The sequence below is a fragment of the Microcebus murinus genome, chromosome 8 (assembly GCF_040939455.1).
Source record: "Microcebus murinus isolate Inina chromosome 8, M.murinus_Inina_mat1.0, whole genome shotgun sequence".
In the NCBI taxonomy this organism is placed as follows: domain Eukaryota; kingdom Metazoa; phylum Chordata; class Mammalia; order Primates; family Cheirogaleidae; genus Microcebus; species Microcebus murinus.
Window position 1 is genome coordinate 107,205,420 of NC_134111.1, and position 13,469 is coordinate 107,218,888.

Sequence of the window (13,469 nt, forward strand, 5' to 3'; positions counted from 1 at the left end):
AATCCTAGGAAGTTCTAGGCAACATGACCTTCTAACCTCCTTTCTGAACCTTTTGTGAGCGGATTCCAAAGACCCCCCACCCCGGCCCAGTTCGGCGTCCTCTGCCCCCCATCCCACGTTAGACCACGGCAGTGCTCTGCCTCCTGTCCAGGGGCAGTCGCAGACCTCGTGGGACACAGGCTCCAGAGGAAGCTGTCAGGAAGGCACGCCGGCCGATGCGGGAACAACCTGAAGTTGCCAGCTCTGATAGACCGCGGCGACTCAAGGCAGGGAAGCCACCGGGAACTTTCGGCACCACTGTAAACAGCACGTGCCATCCCGTCTTTAAAACTTACAAGCCGCCTGGCGGCACAGAGCGGAGCTCCGTCGGAGGGGCTTGCTCTCCAAGCGGAGTTCCTGCGGGCCGCCGTTCGGGACGCTCCGCGTGCGGGGCCCAGACGCGGGCTCGGGGGGCGCGGCGTGCGCAGGCCCGCGGGGAGCCGGCCCGGCGCGGCGGGACGCGCGGCCCGCGGCTTCTCCCGCTCGGCGCGGCCGGGTCGCGGGACCCCGCGCCGGTCCCGGCGGGCCTGCGACCCAGGAAGTGCGGCGGCCGGCGCTGGGCGGGCCGGGGCGCGCAGCCGGGGGAGCCGGCGCCGGCCGCCGCGGAGCAGCGAGTGCCGAGCCGCCGCTTCTGGCCGCCCGCGGCGCGGCCCACACCACCGCGCGCGGGCGGACGCGGGGCCGGGCCGGGCGGCGCGGACACAGCCGGGGCAGAGGGGCCCGGTGGCCGCGCCGGCCCGAGGCGCCCGGCCCAGAGACGCCGGCCCGGGCCAAGGTCACACAGCGCCCGCGCCCACCGCCCGCGCCGACTCACTCGCGGCGCCCGAGCGGCCGAGGCCCGGCGCCAGCGCACCCCCAGCGCCCCGGCGGCCCGCGCGGCCTCAGTTTCCCCGCGGGGCCGGGCCGGCGGGGGCGTGGCGGGCCGGGGCGGCGGCGCTCGCGTACCTGTGGAAGGAGACGGCGCGCTTCTCGCCCTTGCCCTGGCGGTTGGAGCAGTTCACGGCCGCGCAGCAGATCACCATCGCGGGCTTCGGCCCAGCCGCGCCGCCAGGCTCCGGCCCTCGCCGCCCGCCCGCCCGCGGACCGCCCCGAGGGAGGGAGCGCGGCGGCGACACGGCTCGGGACGTGGGCCGGGCCGCGGCGTCCGCGCCGTACGGCAAGATGGCGGCGCGGGCGCTCGCCGCGGCCCGCCCCCGCCTCCGCCCGCGCCCGCGCCCGCCGCGCGCTCCGGCGTCCCCGCGACCAGCGGGGCGCAGCCGGCCCCTCGAAGCGTCGGCAGGCGGACCGGCGGCTGGCGAGGGAGCCGCCCTGGCGCGGGAAGTCCGTACGGCGACATGGGCGCGCCGGGGCCCATCCGTACGGCAAGATGGCCGCGCCAGCGGGCACGGAGCTGGCCTCCGCCGCATCGATGACTGCTCCTGCGTCCTCTGAGTGAAGGGAGCGCTGCACGTGGCAAGAGCAGTATCCCGTCGGGCAGCAGAGCGAGCCGCCGGCCCACGAGACGTCCCCAGACAGCCCGCCCGGCGGCCCAGGGCTTGCGGCGGCGGCCCGGCCGTACGCCAAGATGGCGGCCCCCGCGCACTTCCGCCCTGCGCCGGATGCTCGCCGGCGCCCGCGTCCCGATTGGCCCCCGTGGCGTCCGGTCGCCGCGTCGCGCTGCGGGCCGGTCGGAGCGACGCCGCTCGGGTCAGTCGGCGGCCGGACGGGGAAGATGGACGCAGGTGAGGAGCTGCCTGGGCCGAGCCCTCTGCGGGAGGCGCTGGCCGCGCCCTCGGCCCGGCCTGGCCTGCCCGGGCCCGGGCCCGCGTGACGTGCTGTGGGGCGCGCAGGGGCGGGCCGGGCTCGGCGGTGCGGGGGCGCGGGCGGCGTTTGCGGCGGGTGGGCGCGGGAGGGGGACCCCGGCGACTGGCCGCGCCTCTCGGCCGCGCACCTGACAGCCTGTCACTCTGGAGCTGCTGGGGCCCGCCCGCCCCGGCGTGAGCGCCCGGGGTTCCGGGCTTGGCAGGCCCGAGCGCTGGCCTGGCGTGGCGGGCGGGGGCCTGCTGGGCCGGGGAGAGGCGCGGCGGCCGCCCGAGCGCGCAGGGAGGGCTGCAGCAGTGCGGGGTGCGGACGCTCCGGTCGGCCCCAGCTTGGCCTTCCCGACTGGAGTGGAGGAGCGGAAACTTAACTTTTACGAAGTTATTGGTAGGCTGGAGGCGAGAAACGTGTTTCAGTAACCACAGCGTCCAAGAGTCTTTTTTCTGTGATGGGAAAGAGAAACAGCGAATCCAGCTCATCACGTCTAATTTCCTGGAGTCCTAATAGAAAGTGGAGGTGGGGCGCGCGTGTTGATGTTTCTGCCGGTCCTATCGTGCTTCTGCCCAACCCAGCAGGAGACAATTTTTTGCTGCCAAGATATTTTGGAGACTTAAGTCGGTACCAAACCCATCATTTGCCCAGTAGCCCCAGGTACATTTTCACTCAGCAGTATTAGTTCTTTCATTACTTGTAGAAACCGATTTGCCGTCCTTCAACCGTCCCCATCTGTGAAGGAAGACTTTCATCTGGTTTAATTCTACCTGTCGTCTTGAATGGTATCGTTTTTGCTCTTTCTTTTCCTGGCAGCTGCAACACAAATTTATTAAGACCTTAGTTTGGAAAGTATAATGTGTATAGGCAATGTTTATTTCAACGATTTGTGGCATCTCATCACTTAAATGTGTTAGGTGGCTGGTGGAAGCAGGAGCCCCGACTCCCCAAGGAGCCGTGTTGACAGATGTATATTCTGTGAAGTTTTTTAGAGTAAATACTAGACACTGTTGTACTACTTGCAACTATGTACTGTTTGTGGTATACTATTTTAAAACTATTTGCTGTACTATTTCTTTTTAGGTATTGTTGTTTGGATATATAAGTCTATTCATACGGGAGACTTGGTTAAGGTGAGAACAGTTTGATATTGGTCGTTGTCTTAAATCTGAAAACCATTATGTTCAAGTTAGGAATACAGTTGTGTAGTTACATGATGATACTGAATAGGAAATACTGCTACTTGTGGGATCAAAGTAGAAAAGGTTTTTGCATTTGAAGGCCTATTTATGCTCATAAAAACATGATGTTTTTAGGGTATGGTAGGGAGTTTTCCATCTGACATGATGCTGTACATCCTTTCAGGAATGGTTAATGGTCTACTCTCCTCTGATCCCTAGAGTCCTTGAAAATTCTGCCTGCCTTGAGCATGTATAATATAGCTTCTGTTTGTTGTTATAGTCGTTCGCTCAATAAACTATTTGTTATTGTGTGCCAGGTATGTGCTAGCCATTGTTCCCTAGGACTAGAAGAATGAACAAATAGAAACCACTGCCCTGGGCTAGCTGACACGCTAGACATGAGACCAGCAGAAGGCAGCAAGGTGTGTGGCTCCTGTGGGAGAGTGATGTGGGCCAAGCAGGAGGGACATTAGAATTGTGGACAGGATGGCCAGGAAAGGGCACCTCAAAGGTTAAGTTCTGACCAAGACCCCAAGCAGTGTAGAAGGTAGGGCAAGTGGCTGATCTAGGAGTACAGGAGACTGGTGGGGCTGGGGGTGCAGTGGCAGTTAAGAGAAGCAGGGGCTGAGAGTGGAGAGGTGACGTAGGCCCGACTATGAGGCCTTGCTAGGTCACAGTGAGGACTTACATGTTTATTCTGAGTAGGATGGTGTCCCTCTGGAAGGTTTTGAGAGGAGTAACATGATCAGATTTATGTTTAACAGAATTGCTCTGGCATCTCTGTGGAGACTATACTGGGGCAAGGGCAGAAGCAAGGAGACCAGTTAGGAGGCTGCTGCAGTAAGCCAGGCCATGAGATGGGGGAGGCTTGGCTCAGGGAGTGGAGAAGAGATTGATTTCTGGGTGTGTTTTGAAGGCTGAGATGATAGGATTTTTTTATAGATTGGAAGTTGGGAGTGGAATGTATAGAGAGGGAGAAATAAAAGATGGCACCATGGTTCACCGCCTGAGCTAAGATGAGGAAGGCTTGGGGAGGTCCTGCCTGATGGGGAGCTCTGTGTTGGGAGTTTGATTTGTATGTGTTAAGTGTGTGGTGCCTGTTGGACGTCCTTGTAGCCACGTCCAGAGGGCTTTTGGATCTACAGGTTTGGAGCTAAGGGAATAGGCCTGGGCTGGAGGTGTGTGGGAGGCCTCCTCAGATGACGCCATTCAGGTCTGAATGTGGGTAGAAAAGAGAAGAGGCCAGGGAGGGAGCCCAGGGCCGCTGGTGTGGAGAGGTCCAGAAGGCAGCAGGCAGACCACAGCATGGTTGTGTTCCCCAGCAGTCCCCTCGGCACTGTCCTTAAAGTCTCTCCTGTTCAAAGAACAGGTAGTTCCCAGCACTTAAATAGCCATGCTGTGCACCCTGGAGGACATGGCTGGCACGTGCAGATGTACATATGTATGTACGTATGTGTGTACGGATTGATCGAGAGAGAGAGAGAGAGAGAGAGAGAGAGAGAGAGAGAGAGAGAGAAAGAGAGAGAGAAAGAGAGAAGAGAAGAGAGGGAGGCGCTCTTGGTCTGTCTACAGGCTCAAGCACAGTGGCTCAATCATAGCTCATTGCAGCCTTGAACTCCTGGCAGAACCAGTATCTTATGCTTGTACCTCCAGTTTGTCATATTGTGTCTGGCATGTGGTTTGTAATTGAAAAAGCAGGACTTGAATTAATGATAACTTACACATCCCTCCACTGTAAGAATTTCAGTTTATAAAGTTTAATGTGAATCCAGTCTGTCAGCGTAACGTGAGTCAGTGGAAAGGCTTACCACAGGGCGTGGGCTTGCACATGGACGTTCTGCCCAGCGTGCTCTCAGACGGTGCTTTCTCGTGCTCTGATACAGCTTAATTTGGGGCCCTTCCCTCCCTCTCCCCTTTCTTCCTTCCATCCCCACCAGCATCTTCATATGGACTCTTAAGGATTTTTAAAAAATAACTACATGCAAACTGTTACCTTAAACATAAGAATTTTCTAAAGGAGAGGGAGAAGCCTTTGTTGAATTTATTTATAAAGTATAATCTTTTGGAAAACAACTTACAAGTGTTTTAGGAACATACCTTCAAAATGAGGTACATTATAGAAAGCCCTAAAAGAAAGCCCTAATCTATAGAAAGCCCTAAAAGAAATGCATATTTTTGTGGTTCTCCCCTTTCGAATGAAGTGCAATTGGTACTAAGTAGAGAGAAGTTGGTTAAATTCATTGAGCACAATTCCCTATTTTTCTACCTGTCAGATTAATACTATTAAATTATAATACTTTTTTCTAGTGAAATTACCATATTATTAAAACACTTGCCGCTTCCTCTTGCAGTTGTGATCACAGAAGTCTCAGGGAAGAGGGTATGGAAAATAAAGTGTCGGGGGCCTAGGTGACCAAAAGGGGGAGCTGCTTCTAAGGGGGCTTCTTCTTAAGGGGGATGATACCTTTCCATCGTAGAGCCTAGGAGTCTGGAGATGGTGTTCTTTTCGAGGTTTGACTTCTGTCCCAAGAGCTATGTGAACGGCTTTGTAAATGACATGATGTGGTGTGTAAAGATGGTGAAGTTATAACAAGGAATGTAAAATATGGCAAGGAAGCCTCTCTGGAGAAGTGCAGTGCTGCTGGCCTCAGGCCTTGTGGAGCTGGTTAATCTGAGGGTCATTAAAGGAGCCTTTTAGAGTGGAGTGTTCCTGTTGGTCAGTCTGTGCAGGTGTTAGTGATTGTGAGCTTCGGTTTTCCACCTGTCTCAGGTTCTCACCCTACTGGGCAGAGCTGGTGGCTTTGCCCAATTTCATGGGTGAGGAGACTGAAGCTTAGAGAAGTGCAGGATGTGCTGTACAGCTAGTGAGTGGGCTCTGTCTCCAAAAACAAACCTCAATAGAAATTAGAAGTGTTATTTCAAAAAAGTTTTTCATCCTCCATTACAAAGTAAAATCTGGAAGGTCAGGGAGCTTGTGGTCTGGTCCAAGCACCTCAGCCTGTGTTGAGTGAGGGTGTCTCAGTCCAGGGACCTCACGATGTCTTCCTCTTCAGCTGGAGCCGTGAGGATGTCCAGGCAAGGTGGGGCCTGCTCGGAGGGCCCATCTGTGACATTTCATCCTGTTCTCCAGCACGAGTGGGACAGCACAGAGCCTCTTGATTTAGGGCAGACTTTCTCACACCTGCACAGGGGTGAGATATCCCTGTTGTACTCTTCTAGTGGGACTCCGTGTGGTCCTTGGTGTTGGCACTGCAGGGTAAAAGCTTAAAGACGTTTCAACCAGCCCTGAAGTGGTATGGCTGGCTTCTCTTTAAATGCAGTCCTGTCTCTTTTTGTGTAACATTTGTTGCATTGGATTCAGTTTTAATAAAGAAATTCAGGTTTGGTTCAGTGTCTGTTTACATTGTACTAGGGGTTGCACTTCAGTTTGGTTACAGACTGTGTCTCATTCCCGGCTGTGTTGTAATTGTTTCACCCATTTCAGAGGTTCTGAGAGGCTGGCCCTGAAAGTCTTATTACTGTACTTCCTGCACATTCACTTGTTTCGTCTTCATGCACTGCTATGAGGAGAGCACAAGTGTTCCCATTTTACCAGTAGAGAACTGAGGCACAGAAGGGTTATCACCTTGTGAGGATCGAGTGACTGGCTCGTGGTGGGCTCTTGACCAGCGCTGCGCACTGCCAGGAACGTGTGCGACGGGTGTGACGTGTAGACGCTCCCCGCCTGCAGTGTCCTCCGCAGACAGGCGAAGATGGTCCCGTTGTGAGGAGGGTGCAGTGCAGTGGGAGGAGCGAGGGCATGGTGTAAGGAGCGTGTCCGCAGCTAGTCCTGGGGGAAAGTGTGACCCCCACCCACAGAGGATATGGTTCTGGGAGGAGGGCCGGAAGAGCCAGGAGGCCTAGGCATTTCTGTAGACAGGAAGAGCATTGAAGCCGGGGTTTGGTGTGGGCGCCCTCCTCAGGGACCCCATGGATGATGGACGCTGTGGCTTCGAGACTCCTGTTACACTGGCGAGAGCTGTGGTTGCTTCTTGTCATTTGGCTTCCTCCAAGTGCCTTGGTTCCTTGGTGGTTCATGGGTAAGGAGTCTGAGGCCACACCCGTCGTTGTGATGGTGGCGGTGGGAGATGTGCTGATGTATTTGAACTTCATAGAACACTCTTATTACCTTCACTCTGAAGTTGGCTTCCTTGCCTATAAAGTTTGCTAATAAACCTAAGAATTATGCCTGCTTTGCATTTTGCCACTTCAGTGATGAAAATCCTCAACTTCAAAGCTGCTCAGGCATCATTACTCTCCTTCCAGAGTGAGCGTTTTTCTGGACTTCTTACCTACGTGTTTCATTCCTTATTTATATTTTTGAAATGAGAAGCTAGTTATCTTAGAAATTTCTCAGGCTGGGTGCAGTGGCTCACACCTGTAATTCCAGAACTTGGGAAGGCTGGGGGTGGGGGTAGGATCACCCGAGGCCAGGAGTTGGAGACCAGCCTGGGCAACATAGTAAGACCCCGTCTTCACACAAAAAAATTTTGAAGTAAAATTTTCGAGGGGCAGTGCCCACCTATATTTCTAGCTACCAGGAAGGTCTCTAAAAATAATTATCTTTTAAAAAGAAATTTCTCAGCCAGGCACAGTGGCTCATGCCTGTAATCCTAGCACTCTGGGAAGCTGAGGTGGAAGGATTGTTTGAGACCAGGAATTCGAGACCAGCCTGAGCAAGAGCGAGACCCCGTCTCTACTAAAAATAGAAATTAGCCAAACAACTAAAAATAGAATAATTTAGCTAGGCATGGTGGCGCATGCCTGTAGTCCCAGCTACTCAGGAGGCTGAGGCAGAAGGATTGCTTAAGCCCAGGAATGTGAGGTTGCTGTGAGCTAGGCTGATGCCACGGCACTCTAGCCTGGGCAACAGAGTGAGACTCTGCCTCAAAAAAAAAAAAAGTTTCTCAGTATCCAGATTCTGATACTACAGACTTAATAAATCAATGTGATCCTTGCCCTAATAACATATGCCACATCCCTCTGAAATATACATGGTCCCCAGCTTATGATGGTTCGACTTAATAGTTTTTCAACTTTACGATAGTATGAAAGTGATACATGTCCGATAGAAACTTACTTCAAATTTTGAATTTATTTAATTTTTTGAGACAGTCTTGCTCTATTTCCCAGGCTAGAGTGCAGTGGCATCATCATAGCTCCCTGCAACCTCAAACTCCTGGGCTCCAGCGATTCTCCTGCCTCAGCCTCCCGAGTAGCTGGGCCTATAAGTGTGTGCCCCACGCTCAGCTAATTTTTCTATGTTTTTTATAGACAGGGTCTTGCTCTTGCTTAGGCTGGTCTTGAATTCCTGAGCTCAAGCAATCCTCCTGCCTCAGCCTCCCAAAGTGCTAGGATTACAGGCATGAGCCACTGCACCTGGCTCAAATTTTGAATTTTGATCTTTTCCTAGGCCAGGGATATGCACCACAATACTCTGGAGACGTTGGGCAGCTCTTCGTCAGCCAGGGAATCATGAGGATAAACAACTTATGCTCTCCCCCGGCCAGATGACTTTGCCCAGTTGTAGGCTAATTTAATTGTTCTGAGCACATTTAAGGTAGACTTATATAAGCTATTAATACAATGCTTGACAGGTTAGGTATATTAAATGCATTTTCAACTTAATGATGTGATATTTTCAAGTTATGCTGGGTTCTACAAAGAGATACTTATCCAAATTGCTAATTTTAGCTTTGCAGTACCTTAAAAGATGTATGTGCCAAGGCGGGAATAGAAATCACTACTGTTCTCTGACCTCTAGCCTTCATTCAACATATAGACTCAATCCAGAAAGTCTATTCTCAAGAAAAAAGGACGCAGGCACCCATCTTATTTCAATTTACAACGCTGCGGGACAGTAATTCCAATTTTGTTGCTGTTGGAATGTTCTACTGATGTTTGAAACCCTTCCAAGGTATACTGGCTTTGAACTGCTGTAGGAAAGGGGCAGAGCTGGGCCTGGGTCCCCAGCAGCTGAGGATTCTGTCAACAGTGAGCCCTGGGCCACCTGGCATTGTGGACGTGTTCCTTCTGCCTGTGCTGCTGGAGGCACTTGCAAGTTCTTCCCAGCCCTGTGACTGGGAACAAGCTGCATCCGGTTAAGCCTTTGGGGGCAGTAAAATGTATGTGCCTTTGACTGTGGAGTCCTCAACGTTAATGACACCAGCTGACACTGTAGCCCTTTTGTCTGCCAGCCAGCACCCAATGGGGAGTGTTTCTGGGAGATAGCACAGCCACACAGCACGGCTGTCCTGTTAGCCCACCGTATGGGTGAGGGAACAGCCACACTAAGTATGTGACCCAGGAACCCACTGCCTATGAGGACCTGAGCTGGGATTTGAACTCTGACTGCCGGAGGCCAGAGCTTGTGCCGGGGGGACTGTGCACAGCATGGAAACACCTGCAGCGGCATGAGCTGGCAGTCTGTGGTGGGGAGTAACTAGGAATGCGCTAAACAGGGTGCCTAAGTTGCTTATCAACTTCAGTACAGCAGGACGCTTTGAGACCATTAGAGATCTGATGGAGAGCTGTGTTCATGTGGAATGATGGTCCCATTGTCGTGAAGGATAAAGGTGGAGAAGCCACAAGTTATGGTGTCGTTTCTTCTGTCTGTGTGAAGTTGCACACACAGGCCTTTGCACAAGGACTCTGGAAGGAGATTTCCTGCTCGGTGATGAGGCTTCAGATGATTAGTATATTTTTGTTGTCTTCAGTATTTTTTATAATTAGCATCCATCATTCTGACTGAAAGGTGGGGGCATTGTCAAAAAGTAAATTTAGATGTGGGAGAAGTTCATATAACGTCTTTAGTTTTCGAAAGATGTCCCTGAAGTTGCGGGTGAAGGATGCATGATTTGGCTCCGTCCAGCTGTGGAGGTGGTAGGTGAGACTGTGTTCGAACTTCACTGGAGAGATGCCTTTGCCCTTGCGGCCACCCTGTAGTCCGCAGTGTGCATCTCCCCACCTTGCGGGCCTTGGGCCGCATGCCATGCTGCGGGCTGGTGCTGCCTTTTGGAGACAGTGTGAACCAGGTTCCTATAGACAAGAGGGCACTGGGCCTCTCTAGTTTTTTAATTGAAGCAGTACAGAGTAAGGTGTCACTCAGGCCTCATCAGCACGGCAGGTGCACAGCCTGTCTCTGCAGCCTCCTTAGAAAGTAGGGCTGCGCACCGCTGAAGTGAACACAGGTTCCGGGCCTTGATCTCGGGGCCTCCTGGCACCCAGGCACCTTTGGGGGCTTTGCAGAGGGGTTCATCTCTTAGTTTCCAGGAGTGAGTGCACACCCAGGAGCAGCACCCCATCCCTCTACAGCTATCTGCTCCAAACCAAGAAGTTGGGGTGGGCCGGAACCACCAGTCTTTGGGAGTTCAGTATTTCTTGTCCCTGAAGCATCTGCCTTCATCACAGCATCTGAACCTGCTGCCAAGGTGACGTCTGCAAACCTCAGCACACAGGACGCTTGCTCCATGTTCGTTTCTTCTGTGGCTTCCCTCACCAGCAAAGATGAAGGGAGTAGTTTTATTTCATTTTTTGTCTTGTGGGTTTTAAACATTTTAAGTCTAAAACAAGTAGGTGCTTGAATCTGGTGGCTTTTTTTCCTTTCTTTTCTTGGTTTGGCTCTGAGTTGGCCTCACCCTTGTGTCAGCTGCTGGACGCTAACTCAGCGGCTTAGGATCTGTAAGGCTGAGGAAGTGGGGTACATGCCCCACCCCCACACCCTAGCGGAGCAGCTGCCTGACAGGCCCTCTTGTGTATTCAACTGCGTTTGCTCCAGCAGTGGTGGTGGTGTGGTAGTGCTAAGAACACAGGGTGTGCCGTTTGTTGCAAGAATTTACGCTCATGCTTTCCTTTAGTACTGAAATGCCAGTGGCTCACGCCTGTAATCCCAGCACTTTAGGAGGCCAAGGGAGGAGGATCACTTGAGGCCAGGAGTTCAAAACCAGCCTGGGCAACATAGTGAGACCTCGTCTCTACCAACAAACAAAGAAATGCTATAAATGATCTCTTTTGATATTATTTCATGAAATTATAAAAGTCTGATGGATGGATGTCTTTAATTTCAACAGCTACTCTGACCTATGACACTCTCCGGTTTGCTGAGTTTGAAGATTTCCCTGAGACCTCAGAGCCCGTTTGGATACTGGGTAGAAAATACAGCATTTTCACAGGTATCAGCCACGCTGGAGACCACTCTGCTCTGATTGCTCAATCTGTAAAAAGCATTTTGTGAAAATAGTTATCTGCCAACTCTTCTATAACATGTGACTTACGAACTTAAGGCTTTGTCTGTTTTCTTTTAAACAACCTCCAGAAAAGGACGAGATCTTGTCTGATGTGGCATCTAGACTTTGGTTTACATACAGGAAAAACTTTCCAGCTATTGGTAAGTACCCCATTTTGTTACAATGTGTAGCAAAATATACGTGTGTTAAGGTGGAAAATTTATGCTTACTGTTTTGACTTCGGTATGCCAGATACTTTGTTTTAATCCTCACAGCAACCCTGGCTAAATTAATCCCTAAGGTCTCACTCCTAGTAGTGGCAGAGCTGGAATCCAAACCCAGGCTCCTGATTCTACCTAGGGCAGTGTTTTTTCAACTGCAAGTCACAGCTTATTACTGGACCTGGAACCAATATCACAAATTATGACTCACACTTTTCAAAATGTAGAACAGAACAAAATATGCAACAGAATGTGTTTGCCCCAGTAAGACAGCATGTTGCTTCAGGAGATTTTAGTTTCTGTTTACATATCTGGATATGTGTCCTAGGTCATGGCTGTACCATGTGTTTCTTACTGTAGGTCAAGAATGTTTAGAAGCCATTCTCTATCCATCATCTTTTCTAGTATGTTCTACACTTAGCTGTGGGGAGGTTTGAAGGGCAAGGTAGCTGTGACATGTTGTCACTTGACACTAAAGTGTATTCCGTTAACGAGATTCCTCATCGCTGTATACGCTGGGGGTGGCCAGAGGATGGGGACCAGGCTGACTCTACACCTCCCCAGTGGCTGAGTCATGCTCTTCAGTTCTTCTCCTAGTTGTGGTTTCATTCCTTCTCCAAAGTGAAGTGGAAGTAAAATAGCCACATTGGCTTGACATCTGAGAACACTGAAATGTAGGGAGAGAAGGTGCATGATCCCTTTCAGTTGACATTTAATGGTGCTGTTTGGCAGGTGTGCCTTGGAAATAGTTGTTCATTCCACAGATACTTACTTCATACCTGCTCTGAGCCTGCCCCTGCTCAGCCCTGGATGCAGGTTAGTCCCCAGCCTCTATCTTCTTTGAAGCAACTCTGCCACGGTGCTTGGTAGGAAAACAGGGCTAGAGAGAAGCTGTACCTTGGCAGAGGCATTGTGGAGGAGCTGCAGAGGCAGACAAAGCACCCCGTTGTGGTTCTAGAGGCTGAGTATGGTGCATTTCCTTCCATAGCTCTGCAGAGATTATTTGGTGAGGTTTTTTAAATTAATTGTATTTTTTTGTTTGTTTGTTTTTTTAAAGAGATGGGAGTCCTGCTATGTTGCCCAGGCTGACCTCGAACTCCTGGGCTCAAGCGATCCTCCTGCCTCAGCCTCCCAAGTAGCAGGGCCTACTATGCCTGGCTCTGAGAAATGGTTTGTTTTTGTCAGAAGTGAAGGGAGGGTAATGACAGGCACTGCTGAGGGGGTTGCGTGTGTGTGTGTGTGCCAGCCACTGTGCCCCAGGAGGTAGCGTGGGTTGTTTTCCCCAGTGTGTGGGAGAAGGTGCCAGGGGCTCGCAGGTGGGTAGAGTGTGGGCCAGGACTGCAGCCCTTGTGGCCCGACCCCTGAATCCTGCTCCTCACACGGTGTGCAGTCACCTGGCCCGCGCGCACGGGTGGTCTCCCGCTCCCCGGTGCTGGCTGCACGGTGCCGTTCCACTGGCCTCCTGCTGTCACTGGCAGGGCGCCTCCCAGATGTCTGTCACCTTACCCACGTTCCACAGCGCACACCGTCGGTCTGGGCCCCGGTGGGTGAGGTGGCAGGGCCCAGGTCTGTGCACTTAGAGGCCTAAGTCACCGACCACTCGGCCTGGCCTCGCCTGCACTCTCAGCAACACGAGGTGTCGTCACGCCTTGGATCTTTGCCTTTCTGGCAGTTGGAAAATGATTCTTCATGTTTAACTTTGCATTTTCTGGATCACTCATGAGGGTCAGCGTCTCTGTCTGTCTGCCTGACATTCCAGATGCTCCATGACTGCCTTGTTCCCGTGTTTTGTCCGTTTTGAGGAGGCAGTCAGGATGCTTCCCTCCCCAGCAGGGGGGCCGCAGCATTACTGAGTCCTCCGGCAGAGCTGGTGGGCAGCGGTGCCCGTGCCTCGGCGTGGGGCCGGCCCCGCGCTTCCTGCGGTGGGCTCTCGGTCTCTGGCGGGCCGTCTGACCATGAGCACTGTCTCTCTGCCA

General features: G+C 52.7%; 2 protein-coding genes across 2 annotated transcripts in view; one reads left to right on the forward strand and one right to left on the reverse strand.

Annotated features, from left to right (window-relative positions):
• Nucleotides 1-1,203, reverse strand: part of THAP4 (THAP domain containing 4) — a 45,486-nt gene extending 44,283 nt beyond the window's left edge. The window contains exon 1 of the mRNA XM_012755648.3: nucleotides 985-1,203. Coding sequence (XP_012611102.1) covers nucleotides 985-1,061 — 77 coding nt within the window. The 5' untranslated portion in view covers nucleotides 1,062-1,203. The remainder of the gene's footprint in view (nucleotides 1-984) is intronic.
• A 385-nt stretch (nucleotides 1,204-1,588) lies between these two features.
• ATG4B (autophagy related 4B cysteine peptidase) overlaps nucleotides 1,589-13,469 on the forward strand; it is a 29,552-nt gene continuing 17,671 nt past the window's right edge. The window contains exons 1-3 of the mRNA XM_012755650.3: nucleotides 1,589-1,760; nucleotides 11,117-11,218; nucleotides 11,362-11,433. Of these exons, the coding sequence (XP_012611104.2) occupies nucleotides 1,604-1,760; nucleotides 11,117-11,218; nucleotides 11,362-11,433 (331 nt within the window). The 5' untranslated portion in view covers nucleotides 1,589-1,603. The remainder of the gene's footprint in view (nucleotides 1,761-11,116; nucleotides 11,219-11,361; nucleotides 11,434-13,469) is intronic.